This window comes from Bufo bufo, chromosome 4 (assembly GCF_905171765.1).
Source record: "Bufo bufo chromosome 4, aBufBuf1.1, whole genome shotgun sequence".
In the NCBI taxonomy this organism is placed as follows: Eukaryota; Metazoa; Chordata; class Amphibia; order Anura; family Bufonidae; genus Bufo; species Bufo bufo.
Genome location: NC_053392.1, coordinates 226,890,388 through 226,918,384, shown reverse-complemented (window position 1 = coordinate 226,918,384; position 27,997 = coordinate 226,890,388). Strand labels below are relative to the sequence as shown.

Here is a 27,997-nt window from a genome sequence, read left to right as displayed (position 1 = left end):
ACATACTGTATACTGGAGTCTATACCCAAAATGTAAATCATTTGTCACCGTTTTGCCAGTATTCATATATCAAAACTGATATTAGTTTAATTGATAGTTAATCTATTTGCAAGTAGTGATATTCAGAAACAGTTTAGCTTGCTGGTTGTTGCTTCTGTATCCTACATGGGAAGTCACCAACTCATGCAACATAATATGCACTTGAGGCTAGTTATTATTATTATCATTTATTATTAAAGCGCCATTCATTCCATAGCGCTGTACATATAGAAAAGGGGTATACAGACAATTGCACTAAGCATAAACAAGACGAGTTACAGACTGGTACAGAAGGAGAGAGGGCCCCACAATCATAAACAGGCTGCCTCAGGAAGGCTGGCAGTCATTTTATTAGGTAGTGTACCATAGTTATATGTGTCATAATTACAGTGGACTCTGTCCAACTGATCATTTATTAAAACATATTTTTTATAGTTAATTTAAAAAAGCATTATTTAATCCGATTTTCAGCCTGATATTGTCTTGGGGCATCATAGTGGCTCTGTCCAGTTGAAAATTTTTGACAAAAAAAGCACATTTTTTTATTTTTATTGCATAGTTCATTTTGAAAGTTGTCATTTCATCAGAGCATACCTGTAGCTGAACTTATTGTTTTTGTGCATCATAGTGGACTGTCCAATTGAACATTTTTGTCAGGCATCTGCCCCCAAAAAAGGATAATTTCTGTACCTTTTTTAATTTTAAAAAGCACAACAAATCCTGCAGTGCAATGTGCTTTTTTAAATAGGCTGATTCTTACCACCGGCTACCATACATTTACCCATAGCCATAAACTGTCACTTTTTGTCACATTATAATGCTGTGTTAGCGTATATATATATATTTACTGTATATGTATATGAGACTGATAGGATCAGTCCTTAAGATAATAATCATATTCCAACATCACTTTATGACCAAAGATTTTGCCCTCACAGTTAAGATATATACCGTATACTGTATCTCTAATGTACAGTATCTCTAATGTAGAGATATCAATGAAGGTTGTAGATTGTGTGTTGTCATATGCTAGTTTTGTTGATGAGTTTTTTCCTCTTTCCCTTTTCTCTATTTTCTTCTTTATTATGCAGTGTAAACTCACCTCCTCTCAACTGAAGGAACAATACCCCATAATTCCATTCCATCTTCAGTTAAGGTACCTGTCTAGATAAATTATGATTATGAATTATAAAGTCATTCATGTATATCTGGAAATGGTGCTAAAAAAACTAAGGGAGGAATTTATTATTTGTGAAGGTTTTGGTGTCAGTTTAAGTCTGTCTTTGCTTTGTGAGGTTACACCAAATGTATGAAATGGCACAACATTATATTTGGCGCAAGTGCAATGTGGTGTACACCTATGCCTGTAAAAGTACACCAGGGGGTAGCCTGGTGTGGACATGTGACTTTCTGCAACTTTTGCAAATGCCATAAATACAGTGTGTTCAAAATGATTATGCAAATTGGATTTAAGTGTTATAAAGATGTAATTTTTTGTTTTTCAAATAAATTAATGTATGATATTGTGCCTCCGGGTTCTTAGGATCACTGAAATCACTCACGTTATTAAGCAGGTCACAGGTTTCAAGCAATATGGAAAAGAAAAAGGATCTCTCTGCTGCCAAAAAGCATGCAATTCCTTAGACAAGGTATGAAAACATTAGATATTTCACAAAAACGTAAGCATAATCATCATACGGTGAAGAGCATAGATGGGTTCTTGCAGATAAAGGCATAATGAGGAAGGTTTCTGCCAGACAACTTCATCAGATTAAGGCCGAATGCACACGGCCGTGTTCCGAGGCCGAGAGCGGTCCGTGGTATGCCGGGCAGGATTCCTGTTCAGAGTAGGAGCGCACGGCGTCATTGGTTGCTTCCTGTCGCCGCTGCACTACAGTAATACACTATACGAGTGTATTACTGTAGTGCAGCGGCGGCATGAAGCAACCAATGACGCCGTGCGCTCCTACTCTGAACAGGAATCCAGCTCGGCATACCACGGACCGCTCTCGGCCGCAGAACACGGCTGTGTGCATTCGGCCTAAGACAGCAGCTGCTAAAATGCTATTACAAAGCAGCAAACAGGTATTTGAAGCTGCTGTTGCCTCTGGAGTCTCGCAAACCTCAAGGTGTAGGATCCTCCAGAGGCTTTCAGTTGTGAATAAACCTACTATTCAACCATTCCTAACCAGTGCTCATAAGCAGAAACGGTTGCAGCTGGCCCAGACATACATAAAGACTAATTTTCAAAGACTTGTTTAACGATGAGTGCTGTGCAACCCTGGATGGTCCAGATAGATGGAATAGTGGATGGTTGTTGGACGCCACCATGTCCCAATAAGGCTGCAACATCAGTAAGGAGGTGGCAGAGTCATGTTTCGAGCTCAAATCATGAGGAGAGAGCTGGTAGGCCCCTTTAGGGTCCCTGAAGGTGTGAAAATGACCAAAACAAAGTATACAGACTTTCTGCCATGGTACAAAAAGAAGAACTGTGCCTTCTGTAGCAAATTCGTCTTCATGCACGACAATACATCATATCCTGGTACAAAAAATACCTCTGCGTCATTGGCTTGCTATGGGCATAAGAACAGATAAACACGTGGCGTGGCCGCCATTCTTCCCTGGTTTTAACCCTATTGAGAACCTTTGGAGTATCTTTAAGCAAAAGATCTAGGAAGGTGGGAGGTAGTTCACATCAAAACTGCAGCTCTTGGAGGCTATTATGACATCCTGCAAAGAATTTCAAGCAGAAACTCTCCAAAAACTGACAAGTTTAATGGATCCAAGAATTGTGAAGGTGATATCAAAGAAGGGGTCCTATGTCAACATAAAACATGGCCCAAAATAGCTTTTGATTTCAGTAAATGAGACCTCTTAAAGCTGCAAATTCAACAAATAATCATTTTCAGTTCTTTACAACCTATAAAATGTTTTGAAACTCTAATGAACATAATAATTTGGAACAGTGCATTTTGAGTTTTTTAATTTTTGATAAAAATAAATACTGTTATCATTGGGAGGTCGACAGGACTTTGTTTTCCATCTTTCATAACGGGACCCAGACGGATCCGTTATGCTTTCCTATAGACTTCTATTAGAATGGAAAGCAAACAGAATGCCTTTTAAAGGCTTCCATTTTGCTTTCTGTCTGGGCATTCCGTTATTATCCGTTATAACCATGTTATAACGGAAAGCCATAACGAAATCCCTAACGCTAGTGTGAACCCACCCATACCTAGAATGATAAATAGGGATGTGCGAATCGACTTTGGATGAAACATCCTAAGTAGATTTGTATAAAACTTAGTTAGAATACTGTATGGAGCGAGTGCTCCGTACAGTATTAGAATGTATTGGCTCCGGTGAGCCGAAGTTATTACTTTGCGAAGTCTCGCGAGACTTCGGGTAATAACTTCAGAAATTAGTTTCTACTGTTAAAAACCTTTTACTGAACTCGGTTTCAGTTCCAAGTGGTACCTTGGAACACAAATGTACAGAGCTTCATACTTAGTTACAGAGTCTATTATGAACGTTGTCTGGGATTTTGATATTGATGACCCATCCTCAGGAGAGGTCGTCAATACTTAATCAGTGGGAGCCTAATTCTCAGGACCAACACCGATCAGCTGCTTAAAGAGGCCACTGTGCTCCTCACAGCTTACCAAGCACAGCATCGTACATTGTATAGCAGTTGTGCTTGGTATTAAAGCTAAAGCCCATCCACTTGAATGGGACTGAGCTACACCTAGACCCCGGAAACTGATAAACGTGATGTCACTAGCCTAGGAAGAGGCTGTGGCACTCACTGAAATGCCATTTCTTCTTCCAATAGCTGACCTGCAGGGTTGCTGGGAGTCAGACCCCCAACTGTCAGATATTGAAGACCTATCCTAAGGATAGACCATCAGTATCTAAATCCCCCTTAAAAGCACAGGCATTGGCAGTTTCAGAGTCTATAAAAGGTGCAAATTACAGAATTCATTAAAAGCATAGCACTTGACAGTTAAAGAGTCTGTTAACACATAGTTACCAATGGCAGCTATTACTGATGTCAAGGAACAGCCTGCTGGATCTCTCTGCATTCCAGCATTGCATTGGCTATTTGCACACATTTGTTAAAAAGCCATAAACAAAATTACTAAGGGCTTGTTCACATCAGCATTTTGTTTTCATACATAAATTGGCAAAAAAAGTTGATGCTTTACCTTATCAAAACAGATAATATTGAGTTGTCCACACATATTAATCCGCTGTGCACTCAGACAGAATATGCCGTTCCTCTGAAGCCTTGTTTGGGCATATAATATACAGAGAGTGATTCCCGCTGGTAGTGCAGCTGGAATGCTGACGGTGATGAAAAGCAATGTCCAAAGGACAGTGTCTTTTATGGGAGCCTAAATGTGTTTAAAGTCATAAGTACAAAATTTACTAAAATATTTTAATTAAAATTCTTGAACCTATAACTATTCCATATTTTCACATTATAAGAGTTTATTAAAGACCATGGTTAGTACATGATAACCAAGCTTTGCTGTCATAAGCGACTTAGTAGCCAGTATAGAATATGCTGTACAAAGTACAGTAGTTGTTATTTGGAGGACTTTTCATGTAAATTCCAGTAGCTCCTGACAATTATGAACTCCTGAGAACTGGTTGCCACCACTTGCAGAGCTGTCTAGGGGAGTGAGAAGGCAAGGTCTTCACTACAAACTGCACTGCTTTACAATATATGGTAATGATATGATCCTGTCTATGATATGCCATCTTGGCTGAGCAGCCTGATAGGAAAACTCACCAATTTTTATATATGCAAGTGCCATATTGTAGTGTGTAGAGAGGCCCCAACCCCTTACTGCCCTTGGCAGCTGTGCAAGTAAAGGCAACCAGTCCTGCTCACATTCTAGGACATGTTAACTGCAGCCATTTTAAATCAATCCTGGAGAATCCCGTTACTACAGCCTAGTAGAGGATAGCAGATGATCTAAAAATGGGCTATTAAACTAAGTTAAAGCTTTGGGTGCACAGGAAATGTATCATTCTTGTATGCAAATTTTCTGTACAAACTTTGCAAAATATGGAGCAAGTGCCATTTTGCAATTGTTTTTGTTTTCTCTGTTGTCTCCCCCCCCCCCCCGTGCCACTTTTACAAAAACTTGGTGAGATGTGGCGGGTGGAAGGAGATCCCCTGAGCAGAGTCTCTGAAGCCAGATCCATTTAACAATATATGCAGAGAAAATTGGTGAACAGTTCACCAGGAATCTACACTAGCTCACATGCTGGCATAGATATCTTTTTCAGGTGCTCTGAACATCTGGAAGATGCACCAAAATTATCACCTAATAATTCTGCTACATAATAAGAAACACCAGCCTTAAAAGGGTTGAGCAGGCAGTATATATTGATGACCAATCCTCAGGATAGGTCATCAATATTAGTCTTCTGCCAATCAGCTGTTTGAAGAGGAGGAGGCAGTCCATACGAGCGCTGCTTACTCTTCATTACACTGTGCATCGTCTACCTTGCAACTGCGGCAAAGTGTAATTACAAGAACTTGCTCCATTCAAGTGAATGGAGCAAGTACTTGTAATTGCACTGCGCAGCTGAGACTTCCGAGACGACAGCAGTGTAATGAAGAGGAAGTAGCTCTTGAATGAAGCGCCACCTCTTCAAACAGCTGATAGGTGGGGCTACTGGGTGTCAGAAACCCGCCGATCAAATATTGCTGACCTATCCTGAAGATAGGTCATCAATATATACTGCCTGCGCAACCCCTCCAATACATTTCCCCCCATATGGCTGGCCAAAAGCTAAAATTACACTTCAACATATAATACAATAAAAAAAATCTGATTTTGCCGGAGTTTCTCTTTTAGAAATGCTATTTTTACAAGTAGCCTGTATGTGGCAATCATACTGATTCAGGATTTGACAGATTCCTCAATGACACTAAACTAATGAATGATCTTAGAGACATATGTCCATCTTTGAAACCTATGAGATATGAGAAAGTAAAGCTAATTTATAAATCACACTTGAATGTTGATTAATATAACAGGGGCTTTATGGAGATCCGGCCACTACCTGTCAAATATTTTGGGCTTCGGCCAGATAAAAACCATTGTGTGCATCTTACTGTAGGTACATGATGTGATATAAGGAAGGGTCAAAGAAAGGCAGTAGGGTTTGCTGCTGTGGAGACCTTTGTTTTCTAAATTTGATTCACCTTTTATTTATTACCTATTAGATTTTTTTTTTTTCAAACTGGACAGCAACTTACCTCATTTCTTGTATAGACAATAGGCGTGTAAATAACTCCGATCACTGTAACAACCACAAGCCCCATTAGAAATCTGATTGCATCTCTGTGCAGTTTAAAGTTAACTGGTTTAGGGTAGAGGATAGACCTCACAAGGTCACCTTTTGCTGTATTGAATCCTAAAATATATAAAAAAGAATTGTATTAAATAGAGAAATTTTAAAAGGTTTAACACATTAATATTTTGTAAAGATATATGAATATACTTAATCACCAGTCCGCAAAAAAACTGCTGCAGGTCCGAGGAGTGTTGTGGGGTAGATTACACTTTTAAAGAATGTACATAAAGGTTCGGACCGCGCGTATCATAAATATACGGTATAAAACAGATTCTTTTTTCTTCCTCCCTTCAAAAGTTACCAAGGTCTGCAGATCTCCTACTGATGGATATCCTGCAACTTACAAAGACAAACAATAGGGTAGATCCGTAGGTTTAAACTGCCCTGTGGTGCACAGATTGTACTTACACGGCACTCCACCAATATCAAGCGTGTCACAGATATCCTCTGTAAACTGGTTGGTTCTCCGCAGGAAAGATGCGCGCTCACACGCTGTTAAACAGGGCTCAACCACGGATTTAATGACAGCATACACCTGGTGAGTCTACTGGGATTCCCAACTTCTTTGGTTCAGAAATTTCTGTGGATACAAGTTGCTCCCACCATAGTGAAGCTCCGATAACTTATTTAAAAAGTTTATTAGTACATACTTACAAACATGCACTTTAAAATCGCATTAAAATCCCAGCGTCTTTTTCCTTGCCCGACCCAGGTTTCGCTCCTTGAGCTTCGTCAGGGGCACACATCATCTCTCTCCCCCCCCTTCTCTTTTATTTGGTAGATTAGCGTTAATAGAGCACCTGATGTGCTGCTCAGAACGCCCCCTCTGTTTTTTCTATCACTTAACCCTATACTTGTATCCATTAGTACTGAATGGGAAAAAACGCAGTACTCTTGATCCTAATTCACATGGTGATGGTTGTTTCACCAACTTCTATAGTTATTTTAAAACAGCTTGAAGATCAAAATCTACATTCAAGCCCCCCGGTTGCAGCGTGCTCAATTCATATATCCATCTACTTTCTTTTTTATTTATTTTATCTAAAAAGCTACCTCCCCTCCAATGGTTTTGTACCAGTTCTATTCCCATAAATTTTAATCCCTCTGGATTTTTTTGGTGGTATTTTTTATAGTGCGCCGAGACACCATGACTTTCTAGCCCCTTCTTAATGTTCCTTATATGCTCCTGTATCCGGACCTTGAGTGGTCTGATACTACGTCCTACGTACTGGAGGCCACATGGGCACTCCAGTACATAAACGACCCCTTTGCTGTGGCATGTTATCTCTCCCACTACTTATAGTTGCTTTCCTTTCACCACACTATTTACTGTAGTACTACTTTGTATTCTCTCTGTTCTTTTTCTGTTTTTGCAGGCAATACAGAATCCACACCAGTTAAAATTATTTTTCCTTTTTTTACTTGTCTCGAATGGCACTATGTACTAATTTATTCTGCAAATTCGGTGCTCTTTTATAAATGACCAGTGGTTGTGCGGGAATTACAGGTCCGAGTACTGGATTATTCTTCAGAATAGGCCAGTTTTTTTTTATTGCGTTTTTTAGTTCCCCAGAGCATTGTGTGAACTGGGTTATAAAGGAGAAACGGAAATCAATTTTTTTTCTCTCTATTTTTGGGTCATTATGGGTCTCTTCTCTTTGCTTCATTGTATCTATTATACATTTATGGGAGTATAACTGGTACAATGGGTTTTTCCCATTCAGTACTAATGGATACAAGTATAGGGTTAAGAGATAGAAAAAACAGAGGAGGCGTTCTAAACAGCACATCGGGTGCTCTATTAAAGCTAACCTACCAAATAAAAGAGAAGGTGGAGGGAGAGATGATGTGTGCCCCTGACGAAGCTCAAGGAGCGAAACCTGGGTCGGGCAAGGAGAAAGACGCTGGGATTTTAATGCGATTTTAAAGTGCATGTTTGTAAGTATGTACTAATAAACTTTTTAAATGAGTTATCGGAGCTTCACTATGGTGGGAGCAACTTGTATCCACAGAAAATTCTGAACCAAAGAAGTTGGGAATCCCAGTAGACTCACCAGGTGTATGCTGTTATTTAATCCGTGGTTGAGCCCTGTGTAACAGCGCGTGAGCGTGCATCTTCCCTGCATCTTTCCTGCGGAGAACCAACCAGTTTACAGAGGATATCTGTGACACGCTTGATATTGGTGGAGTGCCGTGTAAGTACAATCTGTGCACCACAGGCAGTTTAAACCTACGGATCTACCCCATTGTTTGTCTTTGTAAGTTGCAGGATATCCATCAGTAGGAGATCTGCAGACCTTGGTAACTTAATATTTTGTAAGGCTATAGTGCTTAACAATATAAATCACAGAAAAAAAATGCACCAAACGGATATGCCACTGACTATACTAGCTAGTCATACAAGCAGATATTAAAAGCTGAGACTTTTGCCAATATATTCCTGTCAGGAACACATCGGAGCCCATCATGCACCATGCATCATGGACCATGCTGAGAGACCGTGACGTGGTGCATGATGGGCTCCGATGTGTTCCTGACAGGAATATATTGGCAAAAGTCTCAGCTTTTAATATCTGCTTGTATGACTAGCTAGTATAGTCAGTGGCATATCCGTTTGGTGCAATTTTTTTTCTGTGATTTATATAATTATATTTTCATCCGCACAATGCTTCATTTTGTGTAGGATGCCTTTGTGGTGCATGTGGACCGCGCCGGCATCCTCCATTGTACGCATTTTTTGCTGGGGATGGTCGTTTGCTGCGGTCCACATGTGGTGGGACTGCTTCCCCAATGAGAAACACACTACAGTGTTTGGGGTTTGAGCAGTTCCCCCATATTTGCCACTATATTTCTGTGATTTTGTTTTATAGTGCTTAACAGTTGCACTGATAGCAACCAACACTTGAGGTTTATACCATGGGTCTTTTGGCACCAGAAATTACCATTTTCACTTGTACCAGTTTTTTTCACCTTTTCTAATGCCCCAGAGACAGTATATTTGGGCCCCTTTTGATGTCTTTGTAGTATATGGCAACAATCTCAGTCCCCACACACACATACTCAAGCAGTTGGCTGCTTGTTGCTACCACAAAGGGACAATATGCAGAGTCATTTTCAGCATAGTTTGACAAGAATAGGACATTAGTACAGACCTGTCCCTTCTGGTGGCAACATACAGTCAGATTTGTACAATAAAAACATATTGTAGCTGGATAGGGCCATATTCCTCCAGATCCCGATTGACTACAATGGGATTCAATGGGGATCCAACCATTTTCTGGCTTAAATGACGGTATTTGGTCAGACAAAAAGTATTGCATGTATGACTTTTTGTCGTCCGAAAGCCGTCATTTCTGCCAAAAAGTGTCCCTGTTGGATACCATTATAGTCAATGAGTATCTGCTGGTGTACGGCCCTATTTAGCTATGCCCGATGCAGTGAACTCCAGCAGGCTGTTCCTCTGTTGGAACAGCCTGCCAGCCTTACTGGTATTGGAAATAGAAATACATATAACAAATGCATATTACTGTAAATGCAGTAGTGAAGAAATGGTATCAAAAATAGAAATGCATATAGTATAACAAATGCATATTACTAAAAATGCAGCAGTGAAGAATGTGTCTTGTGTATTTGATGGGTTATGTCATACACTAAAGTTGGTTTAATCAAATAGTGTGTTTGCTTTCTGTTTGGAGGTTAGGAAAAAAAGAAAACTCCATCTATTGAACCACATGGAATTCCTATTGTGTAAATTTGACCCTGAAATACAGGAATATTGTGCATGCTTGGCAAAGGGGATGGACCCCGAAAACTAGAGATGAGCGAATTTTTCAAAAATCGGAGTCCCCGGTTCGCCAATTTTTTGGGGAAAAATGTGGTTTGTTCCGAATAAATTCTCTGCAAATTACGTTAAAAAAACGGCAAATTCCTGGCTACACAGAGCCTTTATAGTGTTGTAGAACACTGCATATGGAGTCTGCATTGGTAGGTAAATAATACTGTGAGTCAGTATGACATGCAGATGACGGGCGTCTCACTTAGAATCACTGCACACTTCACTAATTTGACCACATAACTCAAGTATAAACTCAGCCTTACAGGTCGATATTAGCACCAAGAAGAAGCGTGCTCCTTTTACACCGTCGTCAGCTGATTCCACATAGATGTCTACAGAACCTGCTCTATTAAACGCTTATACAAGTAGAGCCCCCCGACAGAGTGGAGAGGTTGTCAGCAGTAAGTGTGTGTGGACGTCACTGATTATTTTGCCCTTCCTCTGATCCATCAGAACAATAAATCACAAAAAACTGATCCTGTCTATGGAGCATCCACCTTCACTTGGTCAGCATTTGGTCAGTAATCCATCAGTATTGCTAATGCCCAAAAAAAAGGAGTGAATCCAAAACAGAGATGACAGGTGAACAGAAAATTTGCATGTCTTCTGTGTTTTGTTCCCACTCCTGCTTTTGGCTACCAAATCACAAGCCAATTCTGATGGGACCATACAGGTCTTACAACTGCTACACAGACAGGATCCGTTGTGCGTCTCATTTTACCTTCCATCTGACAGATCAGAGGAAGGGTCAAATAAATGATGCTGTCAGCCAAGCCAAAAAGACTAAATAGTGGCCCAGCAATGAAGTAGGGAGGGTGGTAACAGCATGAGAAGTCCACAGAGTGGCCCTATGACATAGTGGTGAGGTGTAAGCAGCATGAGAAGACCACAGAGTGGCCCAATGACAGAGTCTGGAGATGGCGGCAGCATCAGGCCACAGAGTGGAAAAATTACAGAGAGTGGAGGTAGCAGCAGCATCAGGAGGCCACAGACTGGCACAATGACAGTGTGGAGGTGGCAGCAGCATCAGAAGACCACAGAGTGGCAAGGTGACATAGTGTGGAGGTGGCAGCAGCATGAGGAGACTATAGAGTGGCAAGGTGACATAGTGTGGAGGTGGCAGCAGTATAAAGAGACCACAGAGTGGCTAGGTGACATACTGTGGAGGTGGAAGCAGCATGAGGAGACCACAGAGTGGCAGGTGACATAATGTGGATGTTGCAGAATCATGAGGAGACAACAGAGTGGCAAGGTGACAAAATGCGGAGGTGGCAGCATCAGAAGACCACAGAGTGGCAAGGTGACATAGTGTGGAGGTGGCAGTAGCATATAGAGTAGACAGAGTGGCAAGGTGACATAGTGTGAAGGTGGCAGCAGCATGATGAGACCACAGAGTGGCAAGATGACATAGTGTGGAGGTGGCAGCAGCATCCGGAGGCCACATAGTGGCAAGGTAACATAGTGTGGAGGTGGAAGCAGCATGAGGAGACCACAAAGTGGCAAGGTGACATAGTGTGGAGGTGGCAGCAGTATCAGGATGCCACTGAGTGGCAATGTGACATAATGTGGAGGTGGCAGCAGCATCAGAAGACCACAGAGTGGCAAGGTGACATAGTGTGGAGGTGGCAATAGCATAAAGAGTGGACAGAGTGGCAAGATGACATAGTGTGAAGGTGGCAGCAGCATGATGAGACCACAGAGTGGCAAGATGACATAGTGTGGAGGTGGCAGCAGCATCCGGAGGTGACATAGTGTGGAGGTGACAGCAGCATGTGGAGACCACAGAGTGACCCGGTGACAGAGTGGGGAAGTGGGTGGCAATAACAGTACCCGCTAACGATTGTGGGTGTAAGAAGGAGCACTTGGCATCAGATGTGTGGCATCAGGCAGGTGGCAGCATTAGAATAGTAGCTGAGGCAGGTAGCCAGAGGAAACTGGTCTCTTTTGTCAAAGTGTTGGTGTGGCACCATGGATGATCTAGTCTAATGCATCAGGTATAGGTCAGTGAAAATCCTGGCTGATCCACTCCTGATTCATCTTGAAAAAAGGTTAATTTCTCCACATTTTGGGTGGACAGGCGAGTTCTTCTTGGGGTAACTATGGCCCCCGCCGCACTAAACACCCGCTATGATGCCACACTACTGGCCGGGCAGGACAGCTTTTCCAGGGCAAACTCTGCCAGTTGTGGCCACATATCCAATTTGGCTGCCAAGTAGTCCAACGGATCTTCAATGTGGCAGGGTGCTCTCCAAGTATGCCACCACCTGCTGGTTAAGGATGCTTCTCTGGATGCTCCTGCTCCTCCTCTCCCGTCACCTGTGTAGCAAAACCACCCATTTCGCTACACATTGCTTGTGCTCCAATGTCCTCCTCCTCCAGTTCAGCCCCCACAGGACTCATGTGGCCGTGATATCTAAGCACTACGTCTCCAGTCCCCTAATCAGCCAGATTTATCAGCATCTGCTCCAGGATATGAAGCAGTGGATCGACGTTGGTGTCACGCTTGAGCTGCCACTGGCTGACATCAAAGAAACACAGGGGAGTACTCCTGTCCACTTGGATCATCAAGGAACTGTTTATAGCCTTTCTCTGTTCATACAGTCGGTCCAACATATGGAAGGTGGAATTCCAACGGGTGGAAACATCGCATATCAGCCTATGTTGGGGGATGCTGTTCTGCCGTTGTAGCTCAAGGTGGGTGTGCTTTGTGGTGTATGAGTGGCTGAAGTGCATGCAAAGTTTCCTGGCCATTGTTAGGATGTTTTGCAGATGGGTGGAAGACTTCAGGAACCGCTTGACAACCATATTGAACACGTGTGCAATGCAGGGCGCATGACTCAGCCCTCCTTAACGCAGCACCGACACTATGTTCTTCCCGTTGTCGGTCACCATGGTTCCAATTTTGAGTTGTCGTGGAGAAGGCCAGGATTTGATTTCTTAATGAAGGACAAGGAGCAGTTTCTCCCCTGTGTGACTCAGTTCGCCCAGGCAAACAAGGTGCAGAACAGCGTGACACCGCCGTGCCCTGCACATGTGGTATGCTGGGGGGGGCACTGTGAATTGTACCTGCAGTAAAGGCTGGGTACACGGTGGAGGATCAGGAGGCAGAGGAGGATATTGTCGCTGGACCAAAGGAGTGAGAACATAGAGGAGGAAGCGGCGTCACTGGGCCAAGTTGCTGGTGTGGCTGTGCTGGAACCACTTTCACCCAGTTGGCCGTAAAGAACATGTATTGTCCATGACCATAGTTACAGCTACACATATTGGTGCTGCCGTGCACTTTGTCAGACACCTTCAGGTTCAAGGACTGGCCCACCTTCTGTTCTACATGTGTGTGCAGGGCTGGTACTGCCTTTTTCGCAAAGAAATGACGGCTTGGGACTCTCTACCTCGGCTCGGCACAAGCCATCAGTTCTTTGAAAGGTGCAGAGTCCACCACTTGGAAAGGGAGGGACTGCAGCACCAGCAATCTGGACAGGAGCACGTTCAGCTTCTGCGCCATTGGATGAGTGCACGTATACTGTTGTCTCTTGGCAATCGCTTCGGTGATCGATTGCTGACGGAATGACTGACGAGGAGTAGGAGAGCGAAGAGCAGGAGCATCAGGACCTGCAGATGATGGGAAGGACAGACAGTCCCCTTAGGCTAAGGTGGTGGAGCCTTGACTGCCTGAAATAGGGCAAGCTGCCACTCTCTTCTCCCGATGATGATGAAAGCAACTGAAACACGTGGAAGGCCAGGTTATGGACTGCCATACGCAAGACCTATACTGAAGTTCTACATCTTACCTACACTTTGGAACTTATTGGACAGTTAAGTAGTGATTGATCACCGCTTTACATTGATCATAATAACATTTATTTCAACCTTGTAACATCACTTGGTATACTGGTCCCCTGATGATTTTGGCGCAAGCCAAGGAAACGCATCGGGACTTTTTTTTACAGCTGTTTATATTTTCCTCCTTTCCCTTTCCTTATATATCTTGATGAAGCTGGGCAATCACTGTCCTGTGTGGAGTAGGGAAGGATAGGGACATTTAGTGAGAGGGGTTGGAGGCTATTTTTGAAGGGAGATATAGGGCCAAAGACCCAGTACCTAGTCTCTCTGATACCTATTTTCTTTTTAAAATACCCCGGTGTTCTCTAGTTGTATCCTTGTGACATATCATATATTGTGGTATGATTGTCACAGTCTGCATTCTCCCATGTATACCTGGTTTACTGTGTATTAGTGGCAAAACAAAAATATATTTGCTGGTCAGTGGTGCAATTAATGGTTATATGTTTTAAAGCCTTTTGTGGCATGTATTAGTGGAAAAAGAAAAACTATATATGCCGTTCAGCGGGGCAGTTATCTGTTCTAAAGCCTTTTGTGGTATGTATTAGTGGAAAAAGAAAAAATATATTTGCCGTCAGCATTGCAGTTATATGTTCTAAAGCCCTTTTTGGCGTGTATTATTGGCACAAAAAATTATTTGCCGTTGTGTGGTGAAGTGAGAAAATGACAGCCCTTTTTGGCGTGTATTAGTGGTAAAAAAATCTGTTGTGTGCTGAAGTGAGAAAATTATTTTTTGGGGTGTTTTAATTTCCTTTTTATTTATTTGATCTAACAGTATGTCAGACAGAGAAGTGCCAGGCACTGCACAGGGGAGTGGCAGAGGCCTAAATGTTTCTTGCGCAAGCAGAGGTTGCAGCAAAGTAAGGGGGCGTGACAGCAGGGGTCGCAGTGAGAGGCTAGTGTCATCTAGCGGTCGTGTCTTGAACAGCGACCCAGCAGTTCTTGAATGGCTGACTCAGTCATCCACTTTGTCCCAAGTGATATCAGACACCCCCAGCCAAGAGTCGGTGGATTCCTCTGACACGACACTTAGTTGAGATGGCCGTGAGCAGGCCCTGTGTCCAAACCTGTCCTGAATCCTTCTCTGTCATTTTCAGTTCCCTCAGTATTATTTGCCTTAGGCTCGGCTCCACTTTTCAGCGAGGACGAGCTACTAGCTGGATTTTGGAGGCAGATTTTGCTAGAATGGTTTTTGGGCAACATTTTGTATTTGAAGAGACCCTGACGTGTCCCTACAGTGGAAACGCTCAAAAATCTACCTCATTTTGGAAACGACACCCTTCAAAGAATGTATTTAAAGGGGGAACTAAGCACTTTGACCCCCTAAGCGTTTTACGGAATTCAAAAACACTTGGCTGTGAAAATGAAAAGTTTAATTTGTTCCAATAAACTGTTGCTTTAGCCCAAAATTTTTCATTTTCGCTAGGGGTAACAGGAGAAAAAGCACCCCATAATTGTTTACCCATTTTCTCCTGAATACGGCAACACCCAATATGAGGTGGTAAACTGCTGTGGGGGCTCATGGCAGGACTCAGAATGGAAGGAGCAACATATGGCTTTTGCAGCGCAGATTTTGATGGATTGATTTATGGGCGCCATTGGTTTTTATTTTTTCAGCGATTGTCTTTTGTGGGGACTCATTTTTTGCAGGATGAGGTGACCTTTCATTGGTACTATTTTAGGGTACATAAGACTTTTTGATCGCTTGGTATTACACTTTTTGTGAGGCAAGGAGGAAAGAAGGCTGTTTTGGTATAGTTTTTTTTTTTTTTTTTTTACAGTATTCACCTGAGGGGGCATATAATGTGATATTTTTATAGAGTAGGTTGTTATGGACACGGCGACACCCAATATGTCTATTATTTTTATTTTTGTTAAGTTTTACACAGTAAATGCATTTTTGAACAGAATGAAATCTTGTTTTTGTGTTAGGGAAGGAAAGGGGGGAGCTCCCTCCCTCCACACACCCCGAACATGCAGCGGGCAGCGAAGACCGTAGAATAGTGAGGGTTAATGGCCGGCATCAGTGTTTTCTCCGATGTCGGCGCATACAGCAAGGGTCTGGCTAATGGGAACAGCCATTCCCCTGCAGCTGATCGGGCGGGCGCAGCTCATGCACCCACCTGATCAGCGCGCCGTAGTACTATTACGCCGCTGGTCGGGAAAGGTTAAAAAAAAAAAAAAGTCTGCAGTAAGCCCTTTATTTCCCACTAATAGAAACAAAAAAGGGCTTTAGAACATATAACTACACCGCTGAACGACAAATATATTTTACTTTTGCCACTAATACACGACAAAAAAGGCTTTATAACATATAACTGCACCGCTGAATGGCAAATACGGTATACATATTTTTATTTTGCCACTAATACACGACAAAAAGGGCTTTAGAACATATAAGTGCACCGCTGAACGGCAAATATATTTTTCTTTTTCCACTAATACACAACAAAAAAGGGCTTTAGAACATATAACTGCACTGCTGAACGGCAAATATATTTTACTTTTGCCACTAATACACGACAAAAAGGGCTGTAGTTTTCGCACTTCACCACACAACGGCTAATAAGCCCTTTTTCCCACTAATGCAAGCCAAAAAATGCTTTGGAACATATAACTGTACCGCACAAGGGAAAATAAGACATAAAAATATTTCCTTGTAATAAACTCTGTTAATGGCTGTATCAAACAGCACTTGCACCCCAATAACAAGAATGGTTTGCTGGAATTACAGAGCTGTATATTGGCAATTTATGTCCCCAGTCAGTGCAGCAAGGTGTAATAGGATTGTTCCTATTACCAGGTTGTAACCTCACCTCACCTCACCAACCCTGTTCAACATAATTGCTGTGGAATGATTCCTCCCTATCCTTTCCCTACACCTTTCCCTACACCTTGAATATTCTTTCCCTGAACTTGTAAATAGTTTTTTTTAGCACAATTAAGTTTTTTATAGCACTGTCCCTAGCGCCTGCTGACATCTCTCGCTGCACTAAGTACACTGGAAAATGGCAGAATCCAAGATGGCTGAGGCTATTTATAGGACTGACATCACAGGGCTGGCTGGCTGCTGATTGGCTGCATGTATGGCACTATGGGTCATCCTGCCTTCCCAGAGTTCCTTGCTCCATGTCATCACACGTGCAGCAGCCATTTTAGGAAAAAATGTGATTCGTTACCAGGAAGCGTGAGGAAAATCGGATTCGGTGCAAATCAAATTTTACCTGAAAATCGATCGAATTCTACTTCGTCAATTTCAATTCGCTCATCTCTATTCACCACACAAAGACTAATAAGACGAAAGTATATTTCCTATTAATACACCCCAGAAAAGACTGTAGAACAATGTAACTTCACTGCAAAATGACTAATAAGACGTAGTTTATTACTATTAATACACCACAAGAATGGCTGTATAACATTGTACGTTCACCGCAGAACGGCTAATGAGACATACGTATATTTCCTATTAATACACCCCAAAAAAGGCTGTAGAACAATGTAACTTCCCCGCCTAATGGCTAATAAGATGTACTTTCTTTTCCTAATAATACACCCCAAAAAAGGCTGTAGAACAATGTAACTTCACGGCAGAACGGCTAATAAGACATATTTTTATTCCCCTGTTAATACAACCCAAAAAAGGCTGTGAAACAATGTAACTTCCCCGTAGAACGGCTAATAAGACGTTTTTATTTTCCTATCAATACACCTCAAAAATGGCTGTAGTACAATGTACAGTAACTTCACCACAGAACAGCTAATAAGACGTACTTTTTTTTTCTATTAATACACCACAAAAATGGCTATATAACAATGTACGTTCACCGCAGAACAGCTAATAAGACGTTAGTATATTTTCTATTAATACACCACAAAAAAGGCTGTAGAACAATGTAACTTTACTGCAGAACGGCTAATAAGACATACTTTTTTCCTATTAATACACCCAAAAAATGCTGTAGAATATTATAACTTCACCACAGAACGGCTAATAAGATATACTTATTTTTTCCAATAAATACACCGCAAAAATGGCTGTTTAACAATGTACGTTTCAGGACAGGTGAGGGCACAGAGGCAGTTTCTGGACCATGCCAACTAAACGTGGTGTCAGAAGAACACATCAATTCCTGCTTATGTGTATTTGTTGTCACTTGAGATGATGTTGAATATTGAGTTAATCATTCCAGTACAGCTGGATAATTGATCAAAACACGTCCGATGGATGACAGTGGCAGCTCTGTCCTCTTGTTGAGGTTGCTACTAACCTCCCCTTCTTCTGCTGCTACTTATGCCAGCTGCAGCAACATTTTAGCCACTGCCAGTTCCTTTGGAGGGCCCGGCCAACTGTCTGTTGGCCATAGTGTACAGTAACTACATCAGTAATGTAACATCTAAGAATGTGGCAGCAGTTGAACAAGATAAACACAATGATATATAAGAAAACCCTTTAATACTGAGTCTGATGCACAGTAATTCTATGTGTAAAATAACATATTAACTAAGCATGTGATAGCAACTCAACAAGATGCATGCTGCAATTACACACAACCTGCACTGTCCCTGCTGTCTCTCTATGCTCTCCCTACAGTCTCAAAACACTCTTCCTATGATCTCCGCCACACTGTCCCTGCACTCTCTCTATCCAAGATTATTTTTTTTAACAGTTTTCTGCAACACTGTCCCTAGCGCATAAGTGCTTGTCACATCTCTCCCTAAGCTCAGCTCACAGTGAAATGGCAGAGACCGAGCGGGATAAGGCTTTTATAGGGCTGTGACATCACAGCCCATCTGTGAATTGGCTGGCTGCATGGAATTATAGGTAATCTCGCATTCCTGGGCTTCTTACTTTCACTTTGTAAAACATACAGCAGCCATTTTAGAAAAAAAAAACTATTCGTTACCACGAAGCGAGAGGAAATTTCAGATTCATGGCAAATTAAATTTTTCCTAATTTTCGAAAGCTTTGATTCGCTCAACACTAATCATATGCAATGTACTATCTGCAACTTAGAGTAACATAACCTTTGGACAACACAGTCTTATTCCAGGATACATAGTATGCACAAGAATATACAATGCATATATCACTGTATGAACATAATTCACGGCATGGTTAATATAAAATTGGATCAGATTAAATATGTTACACATGAATCGTCCTTAAAGCAGAGTTGTTATATACACATACCTGTTCTTAATACAACCACTTTCACCAAACCTTTATTAAAAGATTGAGTCTGGATGACCTCTGTGCCGCAGAACAGCACATGTCTCTTGTAATCCTCACCACTGTGCATCTTCCAAGGAATGGAATTGTCAGTATTTGGCAAAGCTGTCTTTGTCACTGGAACACTTTCCCCTAAAAACGAAGTCAATATTTATATAGGAACTCAAAAAATTGTTTGCAGATGAAACTATATTTTATAATGGTATAGAACTGTTTGCAAGAAAATACAGGTGAAACTCAAAAAAATTAGAATATCGTGCAAAAGTTCATCTATTTCAGTAACAAATCCTGCATATGAGCTCTGTATAGATGCACAACTGCATATGGGGTTGAGCATTTCCTGCCTCTTAAGACCATTTTATTTTGTCATGTAGTTAGCAATAAATATCCACCAAGGAGAATTAACCAATGTCAGGCAGCATCCTCCAGTAACCTACGCGTATTTTGTGCTGCTGCCATGGAGCACAACATACATTGTGGGTCCAATGTCACATACAACTGATACATTTCCCAGTTTTAGGCCTCTTTCACACTTGCGTTGTTGGGATCCGGCATGCACTTCCGTTGCCGGAGGTGCCCGCCGGATCCGGAAAAACGCAAGTGTACTGAAAGCATTTGAAGACGGAACCGTCTTCCAAATGCTTTCAGTGTTACTATGGCACCCAGGACGCTATTAAAGTCCTGGTTGCCATAGTAGTAGTGGGGAGCGGGGGACCGGTATACTTACAGCTCCCGGGGCGCTCCAGAATGACGTCAGAGCGCCCCATGCGCATGGATGACGTGTCCATGTGATCACATGATCCATGCGCTTGGGGCGCCCTGACGTCACTCTGGAGCGCCCGGGGAGCCGCACGGACGGTAAGTATGCTGCTCCCCACTACACTTTACCATGGCTGTCAGGACTTTAGCGTCCCGGCAGCCATGGTAACCACTCTGAAAAAGCTAAATGTCGGCTCCGGCAATGCGCCGAAACAACGTTTAGCTTAAGGCCGGATCCGGATCAATGCCTTCCAATGGGCATTAATTCCGGATCCGGCCTTGCGGCAAGTGTTCCGGATTTTTGGCCAGAGCAAAAAGCGCAGCATGCTGCGGTATTTTCTCCGGCCAACAAACGTTCCGTTCCGGAACTGAAGACATCCTGATGCATCCTGAACGGATTTCTCTCCATTCAGAATGCATTAGGATAATCCTGATCAGGATTCTTCCGGCATAGAGCCCCGACGACGGAACTCTATGCCGGAAGACAATAACGCAAGTGTGAAAGAGCCCTTAACTGTTATTGAATGTTTGCACACCAGCCTATTTCCAAGCTGAAGTATTTGCCTTATTTTTTATTTTTTTTCTATGCCTATTTCTATTGTTTTCTATTGGGCAGTTATCACGTTGTATATACATCTCCCACTATATTGTGCTCTGTATGTTCTCATACACACACACACACAATCTAGTCTTTTTATTATTTTTTCATTAATATGATCTGCTGTTTATTTTGATCTATCACATGTACAGTGACTAAAGGCGCATTCTTCGCTAAACAGGCAGGCAATTGTCGGGAGGGAAGCATTCCTGCCCAGCAATCGCCTGCTCGCTAGTGGAGGAGACTGTTGCTATTAAATGCAATGTTATGCCATCGCTCGTCCCCATGCTGTACAGTTGTTTGCCAGCGGCGGATCTTTATTACACGGCATGATCTGCCATCGTCAAATGATGATTTTTAAGTATGCTTAAAAATCTGGATTTCAGGATGAACAAGCAACTCATTCATTGGGTAATCGGCTGCAGTATTAGGCCTCTTGCACACGAACGTGCACCAACTGTGGGGATGGTGCATGCGGATCGCGTCCTTATTCACTTGAATGGGGTCTGCGATCCATCCGTTCTGCAAAAAGAAAGGACAAGTTCTAGCTTTTTGCGGAACAGAAGCACGGAACGGAACCCCACGAAAGCACTCCGTAGTGCTTCCGTAGGGTTCCGTTCCATGCTTCCATTCCGCATCTCCAGATTTGCAGACCCATTCAAGTGAATGGGTCAGCATCCTTGGTGCGGAATGCACACAGCCGGTGCCCCGTGTATTGTGGACCCGCCATATGCAGGCCACGGGGGGCACACAGTCATTTGCAAGAGGCCTTAGACTGTTAGATCATCGATAATGAGCATTAATGATAAACTGGCCGACAATGAGCCAGTCTAATACAGGCTTAAAGTTATTTGTTTGTGCTCATTTTTTTTCTCCACAGATTGAAAACCATTGGGGTCATTTATCAAACTGGTGTAAAGCAGAACTGGCTTAGTTGCCCCTAGCAACCAATCAGATTCCACCTTTCATTTTCAAAAGGAGCTGTCAAAAATGAAAGATGGAATCTGATTGGTTACTCTGGGCAACTAAGTCAATTCTACAGTACTTTACAACAGTTTGATAAATTACCCCACATGTCCTTATCCCAAGTGGACAGCTTGTTGACGCTCACTAATTAAGAAAGTCCACAATAGAATTCTCATTAAAATCCAGAACTTTATTCTAAACTCATTAATTACTTCACATCCGGGCCATTTGCCCCCTTCCTGAACAGGCCTAATTTTGCAAATCTGACATATCTCACTTTATCGGGTAATAACTTTGGAACGCTTTTACTTATCCAAGCCATTCAGAGATTGTTTTCTTGTGACACATTGTACTTCATGATAGTCATAAACTTGAGTCAATATATTTCACCTTTATTTATGAAAAAATCCCAAATTTACCCAAAAATTTTAAAAATTAGCAATTTTCTAAATTTCTATTTCTCTACTTTTAAAACAGAAAGTGATACCTCATAAAATATTTATTACTTAACATTCCCCATATGTTCCCCATTTTTAGGACATAAGAAGGCTTAGAATCTTAGAAGCAATTCTTAAAATTTTTAAGAAATTTCCAAAACCCACTTTTTAAGAACCAGTTCTGAAGTCACTTTGTGGGGCTTACATAGTGGATACCCCCATAAATGGCCCCATTGTAGAAACTACACCCCTCAAGTTACTTAAAACAGATTTTACAAACTTTGTTAACCCTTTAGGCGTTCCACAAGAATTAAAGGAAAATGGAGATCAAATTTTAAAATTTCACTTTTTTGGCAGATTTTCCATTTTAATCAATTTTTTTCTTTAACACATCGAGGGTTAACAGCCAAACAAAACTCAATATTTATAACCCTGATACTGCAGTTTACAGAAACACCCCACATTTGGTCATAAACTGCTGTATTGGCACACGGCAGGGCGCAGAAGAAAAGGAGCGCCACATGGTTTTTGGAAGGCAGATTTTGCTGAACTGGTTTTTAGATGCCATGTCCCATTTGAAGCCCCCTGATGCACCATTACAGGAGAAACTCCCGAAAAGTGACCCCATTTTGGAAACTAGGGGATAAGGTTCCAGTTTTATTGGTACTATTTTTGGGTACATATGATTTTTTGATCATTCATTATAACACTTTATGGGGCAAGGTGACCAAAAAATTTGTTGTTATTGATTTTTATTTATTTATTTTTACAGCATTCACCTGAGGGGTTAGGTCATGTGACATTTTTATAGAGCAGATCGTTACGGATGTGGATCCAGCCTTCAGCCGCCATCTATAGGATGGTGGGTCCAGCCATCAGCCACCCACCGGATCAGACTGGAGAACAGTTGGTCATTGAACATAGCCAGGCCTCCCCCCCCACCCCCCAGCCTCACCGCCGCCGACTGAGAATAAACACTTGCCTGCCCCTGATGTGTGCCACAGCCAAGCTACCCACAGTAAGAAGAGTAAATAAAAAGCTCATGTTGGTATTCTTGATGGGGGGAGGGCAGCAGCAAGCAAGAAGAGTTCCTGTGGGGTTGGGGTGGCACTGTAGGCTCATAGATAAAGGACTCAGGACAGTGTGCTCTCCCCCCCCCCCATAAACTCTGCTTGCTGATGGAGGACAGTGTGCCCTGCCAGCACAGCAGAAGCACATCCCCACTCAGTCACCTTGCAGGGTTATGCAAACTAAGCTTCAGCAGAAAGGAGTTAAGGGGTTATCCAACCCCTATAATGCCCCCCAAAATGCCCAGGCACCTCATACAGGTTATACTTGCCCCACAACCCTCCTGATACCCTTATGGCTGCCTCTGCATTCCCTGGTCGCGTAGATGAAAACATCCGGCGACGTGGGGGGCAGTCAATAGCAGGCCACAATCGATGTGAACTAGCCTTCCTAGCATCACATTGCGACCTGCTATTGGATGCACCCCCCTTCCCCGCGGGCATAAGTATTACCTGTATGTGGTGCCCGGCATTTTGGCGGCATAATAGGGGTTGAATAACCCTTTTAACCATTAAGATACCGGAGGTATTTTCGTTTTTGCATTTTTGTTCCCTAGTTTCCTTGAGCCATAACTTTTTTATTTTTCCGTTCACATATCAATATGAGGGCTTATTTTTTGCGGTACAAGTTGCACATTAATATGGCATACAATGTAGTGGGAAGCAGGCAAAAAATTCCAAATGGTCCAATTCCTCCACCGTTTAACAGGTTTTGTTCCTACGGCGTTCCTTTTGCGGGAAAACTGACCTGTGCCTTTAATTCTCTGGTTCAGTAAGAATACAATGGGAGTATGGAAGTAGAGGAGCCAGGGCAGGTGGTGGGATGGGCTAGGGATGGGTAGTGGGCGGAGTTATGGGGGCCCAATTCAGATTCTTGCTATGGGGCCCAATGATTTCTATGTACGCCCCTGGCTGGCAACATGGTTTTTATGAGCTTACAGTAAAGTTGTGGGTTTTAATGAAGAGACCTGGACCTATTTTACAACATGCATGCTAGTTAATACTAAGGATATAAATATCATTTATGTCAGTTTTGCCTGTTTAGGCTCATTTAATGGTGTAGATGGATGGACCATTATGGCGTGGGGAAGCTCGCACTTCAGCTCCTCCGAAATCCTCCTATTATCCTGGCCATTCGGCATTTCCAGTCTGTAAGCGGCGCTGAGCCCGATCCCAAGTTGTGGCAGCCCCTGAACAGACCTGTCTGGGCTTCTCTCCCCCCTTCTTGGTCCCGCTGGGTCAGTGCGGCCTCCTGCCTACATCCTACATCCGGATCCTACATCCGTGGGCATAGGGTGCTCTGCCTGTGACTTGTAACCCTGTGGATCCCCAAGCTACGGCGATACAGAGGAGAGCTGTGAGGAGGCTCCCCAGCTTTTGCTGCCTCCTGGACTTTCAGTATTTGGGGCTTCTATGGGCACGCGGCCCCGACATCTTGAACCCCCTATTGGAGGAGAAGGGAGAGGAGAAAGGTGATGCTGCCTTGCTGAGCCCTGTGGATGCCTGGAGCTTTCATTGGAAGGGAGGTCAGTGATATTCCTCGGGAACTCCTGAAAATTAATGTGAAGAAACCTTGGGTGCGACCCCCTATTAATCACAATCCAAAACATGATATTCATGGGCCGCAAAATCGGCACTTCCACTACTTTCCATACCCCTAAGGCACTGGTGGATGTCATGAGCCAAACGGAGGAGATGGGGGAAAGTAGTTCTCCTGACCAAGTGGAGGTGGACCTGAGTAAAATAATGTCTGCTATTACGAACTGCCAGTCCGCACTTACAGCTAAAATAGATTATCTTCAAACAGATCTAACCTGCCTCCGCTACAATATTGATAAGATACGAGACAGAACCGCAGAGGTGAAGAGGCGTTTGGGAGAGGTGGAAGATGTGGTGCCCGTGGGGGAAAATCAGGTGCAAGCCCTCCAGCAGCAGGTGAAAATACTGCAGGCAAAGGTGGAGGATGCAGAAAACTGCAATAGACGCAATAACATATGCATTCTGGGCCTCCCGGAAAGAGCCGAGGGCTAAACACCTAAAGACTTTGCGGAACAACTCATCAAACAATGTCTGGCGCCTATCACTCTGTCCTCCAATTTCATTGTGGAGCAGGCACATAAAATACCCACCAGACCCTTGCCACCTGGGGCTCCTGTACGCCCGTTTATTCTGAAAGTTCAGAACTATCGTGAACGAGATACTATTCTAGTGGCAGCTCACCAGCTGAAAGAGAAAAAGTTTGAAAATACTAGACTTTCATTCTACCCGGATTTCTAATCAGAGATCCAGAAGCAGAGGCGACAGTTCACAGCGGTGAGATCACGACTGCGGGAGAAGGGCATCAAGTACGCTGTGCTGTATCCTTCGTGTCTCAGAGTTCAATATGGGGATTCTGCAAGATTCTTCTCTACCCCTGAGGAGGCGTCTGACTGGCTGGATAGGAGGGGTTGACCACCTGCAGGCCCCCAAGTGTCCACAACAAAGCACACCCTACGGATGGCCGCAACATTTGTGAGGAGCTTCAGATGGACTGGATACTTTCGTCGACCCTTGGGAATCATACGACAATACCGAGGACTTGGTGACTTTCCATGTTCTATGTGTCTCCCTGTGTTTTAAGGGAAGGTTAGCGTATCGACGGTTTGGGATGCTAAGCTCAGATAAGTTGGGGGGGTCTGGGCAGGGAGTTTTTTTTTTCTAGTACAGGAACTGGGTAATCTGTTATATTTGTGTTTTGTGTCTCGTGGTGTGCATGTGTGTGTGACTGGCCTGTGCACTCTGGGGTCCTCTCATGTCGTTTCAATGGATTTCTCTTTTGGAATGGCCACCTGTAGGTTTGTCTCCTGGAACGTCCGGGGGCTGAATGATTAAGTAAAATGCTCCCTTGTCTTTAACTACCTGAAAGGATATAGCCCAGATGTGGTGATTTTGCAGGAGACCCACCTGGGGGGGCAGAAAGTGTTAGCTCTAAAAAGGCAGTGGGTGGGGTCTGCCTATCACACAGTATATAGCAAATATGCTAGGGGAGTCTCAGTGCTTATAGCTAAAGTGCTCCCTTTTCAGTTACACTCAGTGCAGCTAGATATCTCTGGCCGATATGTCATTGCTTCTGCTGCAGTGTGGGGAATGGACTATGTAATAGTTGTCCCTCCCCCATTTCAGCAAGGCATAATAGACAAAATAATGGGTAAAGTGGCGACCCTACCGATTGCCCCCCTTGATCATGTTGGGGGAATATAACGCTGTTTTAGATCCAATTGCTGATAGACTCCGTCCCCAGGCCACTCATAGTAGATCGCTCAGTAACTGGGCAGAGGCCCATGGTTTAACAGAGGGATGGAGACACTTACATCCTAGTGATTGCCAATACACCTGCCACTCGGCATCATCTGCCACACTATCTCGTGTAGACCTTGTGCTTGTTACCCGCGACCTGCTGCCAATGTTAACCACCTCAGCCCCCAGTGCTTAAACACCCTGAAAGACCAGGCCACTTTTTACACTTCTGACCTACCCTACTTTCACCGTTTATTGCTCGGTCATGCAACTTACCACCCAAATGAATTTTACCTCCTTTTCTTCTCACTAATAGAGCTTTCATTTGGTGGTATTTCATTGCTGCTGACATTTTTACTTTTTTTGTTATTAATTGAAATTTAACGATTTTTTTGCAAAAAAATGACATTTTTCACTTTCAGTTGTAAAATTTTGCAAAAAAAACGAGATCCATATATAAATTTTGCTCTAAATTTATTGTTCTACATGTCTTTGATAAAAAAAAAATGTTTGGGTAAAAAAAAAATGCTTTGGGTAAAATTTATAGCGTTTACAAACTATGGTACAAAAATGTGAATTTCCGCTTTTTGAAGCAGCTCTGACTTTCTGAGCACCTGTCATGTTTCCTGAGGTTCTACAATGGCCAGACAGTACAAACACCCCACAAATGACCCCATTTCGGAAAGTACACACCCTAAGGTATTCGCTGATGGGCATAGTGAGTTCATAGAACTTTTTATTTTTTGTCACAAGTTAGCGGAAAATGATGATTTTTTATTTATTTTTTTCTTACAAAGTCTCATATTCCACTAACTTGTGACAAAAAATAAAAACTTCTATGAACTCACTATGCCCATCACGAAATACCTTGGGGTCTCTTCTTTCCAAAATGGGGTCACTTGTGGGGTAGTTATACTGCCCTGGCATTCTAGGGGCCCAAATGTGTGGTAAGGAGTTTGAAATCAAATTCTGTAAAAAATGACCTGTGAAATCCGAAAGGTGCTCTTTGGAATATGGGCCCCTTTGTCCACCTAGGCTGCAAAAAAGTGTCACACATCTGGTATCTCTGTATTCAGGAGAAGTTGAGGAATGTGTTTTGGGGTGTCATTTTACATATAAGCACAGAAGATAGAGCAAAACGTTTTTTACCCCTATACACGGCGCCAGTATCCCTTAGATCAGCAATATATACGGAAGATGAAAGCAGTTTGTTTTTTCAGATAAATTCAGAGTTTTTTGTGTATTTAAAATTCAAATTTCAATTTACTGGCATGTATATTCCCACCAGTTAAGGTAGTGGCTGTGATGTCATATTAGAAAATATATTGGATATACTATATATATAAAAATATTAAAAACAATTTTCACTCACTTCACCCAGGAGGCACCGGATGGGATAATCACAAAACACCCACCGGATAACCTCCTGCGCCTGGGTCGCCTATAAGATCCCACGGAATGACAGCAGTCCAGTCGAGCTTCTTGTCAATCGACTTTTATTCAAACCACAGGGTAGGGTGAAGGAATCTTGCTCTACGCGTTTCGGGGTATAGAGGACCCCTTCATCAGGAG

The 27,997-nt window shown here is 42.8% G+C and overlaps 1 protein-coding gene across 3 annotated transcripts in view; it reads right to left on the bottom strand.

Moving 5' to 3' along the window:
* LOC120997966 (probable cation-transporting ATPase 13A4) overlaps positions 1-27,997 on the bottom strand; it is a 261,365-nt gene that overhangs the window by 93,390 nt on the left and 139,978 nt on the right. For all 3 annotated transcript variants that reach the window (XM_040428350.1, XM_040428352.1, XM_040428351.1), the window contains exons 10-13: positions 19,284-19,454; positions 6,317-6,474; positions 4,245-4,433; positions 1,142-1,203 (exon numbers count right to left, since the gene is read on the bottom strand). In XM_040428350.1, the coding sequence (XP_040284284.1) occupies positions 1,142-1,203; positions 4,245-4,433; positions 6,317-6,474; positions 19,284-19,454 (580 nt within the window). The remainder of the gene's footprint in view (positions 1-1,141; positions 1,204-4,244; positions 4,434-6,316; positions 6,475-19,283; positions 19,455-27,997) is intronic.